Source organism: Arachis stenosperma, chromosome 3 (genome assembly GCF_014773155.1).
Source record: "Arachis stenosperma cultivar V10309 chromosome 3, arast.V10309.gnm1.PFL2, whole genome shotgun sequence".
Lineage (NCBI taxonomy): Eukaryota > Viridiplantae > Streptophyta > Magnoliopsida > Fabales > Fabaceae > Arachis > Arachis stenosperma.
Window position 1 is genome coordinate 29,078,762 of NC_080379.1, and position 9,684 is coordinate 29,088,445.

General features: G+C 29.8%; 1 protein-coding gene across 1 annotated transcript; it reads right to left on the reverse strand.

Moving 5' to 3' along the window:
- Positions 1-323: 323 nt before the first annotated feature.
- LOC130969176 (thiamine thiazole synthase, chloroplastic-like) lies at positions 324-3,672 on the reverse strand. Its single transcript, XM_057894798.1, has 3 exons — positions 3,201-3,672; positions 1,500-1,988; positions 324-656 (listed from the first exon to the last, which is right to left on the reverse strand). The coding sequence occupies exons 1-3, from the start codon at positions 3,615-3,617 to the stop codon at positions 498-500; spliced, it is 1,065 nt and encodes a 354-aa protein (XP_057750781.1). The 5' UTR covers positions 3,618-3,672; the 3' UTR covers positions 324-497.
- Positions 3,673-9,684: the final 6,012 nt, after the last annotated feature.

Below are 9,684 nucleotides of genomic sequence, written 5' to 3' on the forward strand. Positions count from 1 at the left end.
ACCGACCCGCTTTGTCACCCCTATTCAATACCATTAAAAGCTGACTAAGCAAATAGCCAAAATCACGGAACTCGAGTGTCTCTGATTTTCTTAATGCCTAATTAAATATAGAATTTGGATAGTCCCATCCCTTAATATAATAGTTTAGTTGTTCACAATGCGTACAAAGAGAAGAAATAAAATTTAAACCTCTTTAAAAGGACATTTTGAATAGTTTTACATAAATTAAGAGTTTAACTTGTATTTTTGTTTTTTTCCATTTTGGATCATATTGCAAAAGAAAATTTTTAAAGCACCAAAAGCATTAGAAAAAGGCAGCAATATAGGCAACACACATTCATGTCATTAACAGACTTTATAAGAGTCTCGCATAAACCAACCCACAATCCACCAGCATACGACACTACTTACTAACACAGCTAAACAAAGATTTGTTATTATAATTTTAAATTGTTTTTCTTATTTGGGGTGAATTCCAAATTAATGGAATATTGATTTCAAGCATCAACAACATGAGGAGATTGTGCAGCAGCAAGGACAAGCTCAGGGTGGGGGATGTTTGCAGCGTTGTCCATAGCATTTGGGAGTCCCAGTGCTCTCAAAGCCAGATGTGCTGCCTTCTGCCCAGATATCATCATTGCCCCAAATGTTGGACCCTGCATTATTATTTATTAAAGTTGTTAATAATAATAACTCATGAATAAACTTTATATTTAGATAGATGATATTATAATGCATATAAAATATATGACAAAGCGTGTTTGTTTATAGGTCAAAATAAAAATTTAATCAATAATAAAATCAAAATAATATTAAATTAAATAAACATAAAATTAATTTGAGATGTAACCAAATTCTTTATTGATAATATCTTAAATAAGTTATAATGTTATTTATTTCAAAATTATTTCACCGTGTAAGACTAGCATTATAGCGATACTACACAAGTCTTTATTTATATTTTGTAGGTTTTCGTCTGCTATTCCATTGGATATACAGTAACAACCTTAATTAGATATGCGATTAAAAGTTTTTTTTAGGAAAAAGTTAAAGAAAAAACAATTATATACAAACAAAAGCACCAAAAGGAAAATTGATAATGTATAAGAAAGATGTCATCATGCACACAAATAGATATGATCTTATGACACGGATCCAACTCCAAATAAAGAGAGTTGTCTTATTAGGAAAATCATTTCTTTCCAAACTTTTGAGTATATTCGGTCCAAATTAATTAAGATCCAAAGTCTAAAACTTTAAATGTGATTTAGTTTGAGGACTAAAATTTTGCTAGCGAGTGTCCAAAAGAAAAAGTAAAAGGTTTGCAATCCAAAACTTAAAAAAATGAAGTTTTTAATGCATTAAAAAATGTTAAAAACTTAAAAAGATTTAAAATTCTTCATCTGTTGAAAAAAAAAAAAACTTGGTAACAGATGACAAATCAAAAGACTTAAAAAATTTCAAGTCCAAAAAAAAAAAGACTTAAAAAATTTATTTACCATTCTAGGAGCACCATCAATCTCAGCAACTTCCATGCCAGTAACAATCATTCCAGGAACAATCTCCCGAGTGAGTTTGACAATAGCATCCTCAGCAGCATTCATATCAAGTGCCTTCATCCCAGGAACACTATCAATCATCCCAATGCTCTTGAGTCTCTTAACCCCTGTGGCCCCAAACGGCCCATCATGCCCACATGAACTAACCACAACCTTAGCCTCCATCACATTTGGGTCCATGCATGACTGTGTGTCATGGTTCATTGACACCAAGGCCCAGTTTGTCACAACACCACCAACCCTGTTGTTCTTTACTATCAAGTCCTCGGCCGCCACAGCGTTGAATAGCTTCACGTTGGGGCGGGCGAGGAGCTTGCTCATGATGGTTGAAGTGAACAACGCTGCATGCTTGATCACCACGTAGTTCTCTTGCTCGTCGTACTCAACGCCGAGCTCGTCTAGGAACAGATGTGCTGGCTTACGCACTACCTGCCAGGGGCAGAACTAGGTTAAATTTTAGAGAGGGACCAAAAATTAATTTTGTAATAGAAAGAGAGCAAAATAAAATTTGTTCGAGAACTAAGCTAAAATTTATACACAATTTATATAAAAAAAAATTGAAATTTGGGAGGAGCTATTGTTCCTTTTTACTACATGAGGCTCCATCCCTGCTACCTGTAATAAAATGTGATAATATACCATTGAATGTTCTAGAAATTTTATTAAAAAAAGAGTGTTTTGAAAGCATTAATAAAATGATCAATTCGGATTAACATAACACGACATCCTTTCTCTGTATTATTGATTATTGACAACATATAAGTATAATAAATGTTGTCTAAATGTTGTCTGATTAAACAAATTTTAATTCTCAATTATCGTAAACCAATGATTTATTTGAATAACATTACCAACAGGTCTTGAAATTAGTCCATTTCAACTAGAAGACACTATACTCTAATTCAATGCTACTAATTAAATTTAGAATTAATTTACTCTTTTAATCTTATTATTCACATTATTTATATATTGTTCAAAAATATTGTTACTTACCTATACTTTTTCTTTCTTTAAATAGCTCGAATTTAAAATTTAGTTTGAATGTTTTATTTTACTTTTTTTTATATTTAATAAAAGTAAATTTTCACATAACAATATATTCTTTATTTTTTTCTTTTTTGAAATATTTGCCACAACAAAATAGTAACAAACTAACACGACTTTGGCACTAAAAACTAGAAGAGGGGGAACAGTCTGTTTATGTATTAGATCTTTCATCCTCTTCAGAGCATCGGACATAATAAAGTCATCAACAGAGAACCCATCTTAACATACTTCAATACAAAAATTAATTCATATATAACGATTAATTTTAATATACAATTAACATATTTGTTCTTCAATTTGGAGGGCCGGCGGCACATACATCTACCCCGAACTTATATTTTTAGTACAAATCACCACCTTTGATTTTTAGTATGGCTTCCTCTTTGGGTCTTCCTAATTTTGATAATAAAATTTTCTTATATATTAAACTTATGAAAAATTTAAAAGCTTTCACAGTTAATTTCCTTGCTAAAACATGCATGTACATATAAGAGAAATTGTTGCAAGAATCCGGCCACAAATTCTCGCTGCTCTCCGGAGAAGGCAATAAACATTAAATATTGTGTATTGATATACATAAATAAAAAGGTTTACCATGGCAGAGAAAAGTTGGCCACCGAGCCAAGCGCCACCACCGGGACTGACAGACTGTTCAATGATGGCGATGTTGACTGACGGGTTCTTGCTGAGCTCGTAGGCGCACGACAGGCCGGCAGAACCGGCACCCACGATCACAACGTCGGTGTCGGCGTGCGTCACCATGTCTGTCATGTACCTGCGGGTCATCTCCCGTGACACGATCGACTCCCTGATTGGCTCGAACTTGAAGGACTGGAGATCGTACGGTGGTGGTGATGGTGATGATGCTGACATGGATGCGCGGAGAGAGAGGTTGAAGTTTTTGCGTGCATGTTGTTGGGGGTTCAGGCGGAACACGGTGTTATGGGAGAGGAGAGAAGAAGGGCTTGCGGTTTTGGTGAAGGAGGGAGAGGAGATGGTGGTGGAAGCCATGGTTTGTTGGATTTTGGAGTGTGTTCAGTGAAGTTTTTGATGTGTTGTGGGTTTTGGTAAGTGTTGATGCAGATATTTATGGATGGAGACTTGGGATTGGGACAAAATTGGTGGAGAAAAATATTCCGAGTCAAAAATTTTTAGTTTTATTTTATTTTAAAATTTTTTTATTTATATTAAATATATTACTAATGGTTAAATTTTTAAATCAATCTAATAATAATCTTTGATAAATAAAAAAATTATTTAAATTAAAAATTATTTTTATAAAATTATTGTTAAACTGAACTTAAATTTTTTTAAAAATTAATTGTAAAAGATGAATAATTTTATGTAAATAAAATATTTTAGAATAAAATTAAATAAAATAAAATTTAAAAATTTAAATTTAAAAGATAAAAAATATATTTTATTTAAAATTTATTTAAAAAGAGTAAAATTAATAATACTAAAAAAATAATAATTTAAAATTATATATTTATTAATTTTAATATTATATATTTAGTTCAGAAGTAATTAATGAACATAAAATAAAATTTTAATATTATATAATTTTATATATATAATAAAAAAATTATTATGTAAGAAAATCATTATTTAATAAAATAATATTTACTAAGAATTTTTTTATTATAAATAAAAAAATTATTATTTTTTAATAAAAATATTATTTATTTTTCTGTACTCTTGTGTATATTTATGTACTCTAGAGATAATGATAATAGTTGTTATTGTCTATTCTAAAATTTAAAAATTTAAATTAGCTATTTTTTTAGAATTTGAAGTGAAATTTAAAACTCTATACAAATTATAGAGTTTTCTAAGAATACAACAAACTTGTTTTAAATAAAAAAAATTATATTTAAAGAATTAAAATTAAAAAATAAAATTTTAAAAAATAATTTTTTTATTTAAAAAAAATTTCAATTTATTTAAACTTATTTTTATTGTGTACCAAAAATACTCTGGAGTGAAAAAAAGAGTGGAGTCAAACTCATAAATGTAGAATGCATGTCCTTTCTTGCAAAATTTAATTCTTAGAAGAATTATTAAATGCTTGAAATTAAGTTTTTTATTGGAGTTTTTTTTGGGTGAAGTATTATATGCTTTTAAAGTGCCATTTTTATAGTATTCATTTTTTTCAATATTTTCAATTTTTAGTTTCATATTTTAATTCAATAACTGAAATTCTTTTTCTTAATAAATCTATAATTATATTAAAAATATAAAATTTATTTACTAATTTATAAAAAGAGTTATTAGAAACAATAATATAATGTATATGTCAAAAATAAAAATAAATACAATAATCATCAAATTTATAGGTTTTTATAGATTAAAAATGCTAGAAAATTAGTAGTTTTAGTTTAAAAAATTAAAAATTAGCTGGCTTAAATATAAGGAAAAGAATATTAATCATTTATTGTTTTGTGATACAATTATGACAAGTATTTATTATTATTATTATTATTATTATTATTATTATTATTATTATTATTATTATTATTGAATTAAGGTGGATTTTGCACCCAAACTCTCTAATTTAAGATGAAATGTTATGTTCTCATTATTTTTTTTTAAATAAAATTTACTATTATTTATTATTATCATTATTATTATCTCATTTTTATTATTAATGTTTCTCCGTTGTTAATTACTTATTTTAACCAATTTTTCATTAATTAAAAAAAAAACACATAGAGTATAAACACACTTATTTTTACCTACCAGCGCGTGCTTTTACTTAGCCAATTTTGACTTATAAGTGTAGCAAACTATTCTAGACATTTTTTTCTGGTAAATCAAACAAGTGTCATGCATGCACTAATATAAGGAGGAGTCACGGTGTACTTAATTTTGATTTGGATTTTTTTTTCTCCGTTACGAACGAAGATGAGATTTGATTTTCAAATTCGCGTTTACAGCAAGCAAAATATTTTAATATTTGTGTTTACTACATCGACATTCTCATTAATTCTAAATTTTATTTTTCTTTTATCAATCTTATTTTTTATATATGTTATTATTTTATTTATATAATTTTTATTTTTTTATATGAATTTTTTATTATTTTTATTTTTTGTTAATTTTTGTTTAATTTCATATTATGCACTTTTTTAATTATACTTTTTATGTATTAAATTATTATTATCTTTTTATAATATAATTTATTAATTTTATTAGATAAAATAAATTAAGCAAAAAATTATAAATAATAATAACAGTAAAAATTATAACAAACTAAAAAAATACTAAAAATACTAAAAAATATTATATAAAAAATACTAAAAAATTAAAAAATTAAATATAATAAAAATAATATTATAATTTATTGTCAGATTTTTTTTAATAATTATCTATTTAAAAATAATTTTAACTAATATTATTTAAATTAAAATTAATTTTAGTATAAAATTATCAAACATAAATTATATTAACACAAATTCACTCTTATTCAAAATTAATTAATTCTATAAAATCATTCTCATTCAAATTTCAATTACCAATTTAAATACATATTTAATGTTCAAAATTTTAAATTTTCATTTGAGTCTCTTTTTGCCATCAACCTCTGATGGAGGATTTTTTTTGTCTGTAAATATTTTTACAAAAATAATCACGTTACAAGCATTGTTCTAAATCAACAATGAATCCTCAAATTAAATTTAATATGTTTGTCACTTAAGCAAACCCAATAAAAATAAACTGAAATATTTAAACCTCAGGTCGTCTCTCAAAGAATTACAGAAAAGTATATGTATTATTGGTTATGAGATTGTATTTTTTTGGGTTTTTAGTTTAATAAATAAGGAATATAAATAACAAGAAAATAAATTAGTAACTAAGAAAGCTCTTAGTAAGGATTGATAATTAGAAGTTCTATCATCATTATCATTGTCAATTGTGATGGTAAATGCGAATTGCTTTCACTTAGTTAACCTCTAACCAATGGAGAACGGTCAAGTGCATACAATTAACTTGAGTTCACAAGTCCTAGTCAACTCAAAGTGAGAGACTAGCTTTGGTGAAATTCAAACTAACCGGCAATCTTCAATTACTAATCAACAAATGAGTTCTGATAACTCAAGAGTCTCTAATTGATTAATCCAAGTTAAGAATATAAAAATCTAAATTAGAACCCAACCAAGCATTTTATCAAACACTTGGAAAGCATAAAATAAAAGCATAGAAAACTAACAAGAAAAATAAATCTAAACAACTAATTGCAAGTATCAATGACTAACAATTAAAGAGAGCAACAATAAACATAGAAAACACAAATTGCATTAGAAGAAGTCAAATGTAATAATAGCTCATAAACATGAAAATGGTGAAAAAGGAAAATAACAAGGGAGGGAGATGAACTAAAGTGCTTGAACAAATAAAAGTAAGAGAAAACTAAATTAAAGTAAAATTGAACCTGAACCTAAGGAGAAATTGAAAGAGAAACCCTAAAATCTAGAGAGAAGAGAGAGCCTCTCTCTCTAGAAAACTACATCTAAACCTAATTTGTGTGAATGTTGAATTGATTGATTCCCCCACTCTACAATCTCTAATTTGTGTTTTCGGGCTTAAAACTGGGCCAAAAACAGCCCAGAAATCGCCCCCCAATGTTTTCTGATATCTGTAGCACATGACGCTTTGTCACGTGTACACGTCGCCGACGCGTACGCGTCGATTGCCTACTGCACTGGTCACGCGTACGCGTCATTGCCAGCTTCCCAAAACCTCAATTTCTTGTGTTTCTTCCACTTTTGCATACTTCTTTTCCATCCTCTAAGTCATTCCTGCCCTGAAAAACCTGAAATAACTTAACGCACATATCACGGCATCGAATGGTAATAGAGAGGATTAAAATTAGCAAATTTAAGGCTAAATAAGCATGTTTTCAATCATAGCATAACTTTTGGAAGGAAAATGTAAAACATGTGAATTCTATGAATAAGTGTGAGAATAATGGATAAAATTCACTCAATTCAGTATAAAATAAACTGTAAAAATAGCGGTTTATCAATCTTCTCACACTTAAACATTAGCATGTCATCATGCTGAGCTCAAGAAAAACTATAAGAGAGTGAAGAGGAATGGTAGGACTTATTTAAGTGCAACCTATCTATATGAATGCAACTACATGCAAAAATACTTCTACTTACTATCTATCTATCTATATATATATATATAAGCATATATGTGGTCAAGATGAGTCAAATATCTAAGAAGTCATATATGCACAATCATGGGCTAATTCAATCATATAAAAGCACATTCACAATTGAATTGAGTTATTCAAAAGAGTTCACAAACTTGCAAGATAAGCAATGATCAAATATGAACATATGGAATTGAACGATTGAACCCTCACTGGATGTGTATATGCACTCTAATCACTCAAGTGTTTAGGGTTAATTCACTCAAGTCTCCTCTAATCATGCTTTCTAAAAATTTAGAGTATATACAAGCCAAAGTGAAAGTGCAATAAAAATAAAAATGCAAACACTGAAAAGTAAAACAAAATAAAAGTGTCTAAAATGAAATTATTCACCCGAAATAACTTTGTCAACGAAGGCGACCTCCCCACACTTAAATCACAACATCGTCCTCGATGCTCTCAATCAGGCTGAGTGAGAAGGATCATCACCGACTGGTCCACTGTCAACTGCGGGTGGTTGTGATTCTAGCAGATGCTCAGGCTGAATCGCCTCATACTGTGCAAGTCCCTGCTGGTCCTCCTCCTGCTCCTCCTCCTCCTCAGAGTGCTTCGAAGGTGTGTCAAGCTCAGAGGGGGTGTCAGTACACCCAGTAATCATAATCAGTTTCAGATGGGCATAGCGCCGCTTGTTGCGACGCTCCGACTGCTTATAGCGTTGCTGATTGCGGTGCTCCATCTAATCAATGCACTCGAAAAGGCGCTACACAAGGTGATAAACGGGCTGCAAAGTGGATGATGGTGCTACTGGAGTAGGTGGTGGTTCTTGCGAGTAGTTGTGTTGGAATTGGGGTGGTTCTAAGTATGGCTTGTAAGGCTATATAGTGTTTGATAACATGGGACTTGTGAGTATGGTGGTTCAAAACTATGTTGAGGAGGGGGTTCATAGGCATATAGATTTATATGGGGGTGTTTGGTAACATGGGGCTTGTGAGTACGGTGGTTCAAAATTATGTTGAGGAGGGAGTTCATAGGCATATGGTGGGGCTTGTTGGTAACTACAAGGGGGTCTACCATAGCTATTGGATTGATATGCATTCTGGAATGATTCTTGATCATAGTACGTTGGTGGAGGTTGTTGCCAAGAGGGTTGTCCATAAGCTTGAGGCTCCTCCCACCATTGATTGTCCCATCCTTGATGCATGTTCTCGTTGTAGCTTCTATTCCCTACAACATAATTTGAACCAAACTCATAGTCAAAGGGGTGAGAATTCATGGTAACAAAAGAAAATAAAAACAAAAGCTAATAAGAAATAATGAAAATAAACTCCTAAAACTAGAAACAACTAACAAAGAAACAAAAAGGAAAACATATTCACAATATTCACAATTACCAATAATAAGGCACACATTTACAATTTCCCGGCAACGGAGCCAAAAATTTGACGGAAGATTTTTTGTCGGTAAAGATTTTCACAAAAATAATCACGTTGTAAGCATAGTTCTAAACCAACAATGAATCCTCAAATCAAATTTAATATGTTTGTCACTTAAGCAAACCCAATAAAAAGAAACCGAAGTATTTAAACTTCAGGTCGTCTCTCAAAGAATTGCAAGAAAGTGTATGTATTATTGGTTATGAGATTGTATCTTTTTGGATTTTTAGTTTAACAAACAAGGAATGTAAATAACAAGAAAATAAATTAGTAACTAAAAAAGCTCTTAGCAAGGATTGATAATTAGAAGTTTTTTCCTCGTTATCATTGTCAATTGTGATGGTAAATGCGAATTGCCTTCACTTAGTTAACCTCTAACCAATTGAGGAAGGTCAAGTGCATACAATTAACTTGAGTTCACAAGTCCTAGTCAACTCAAAGTGAGAGACTAGCTTTAGTGAAATTCAAGCTAACCGGCAATCTT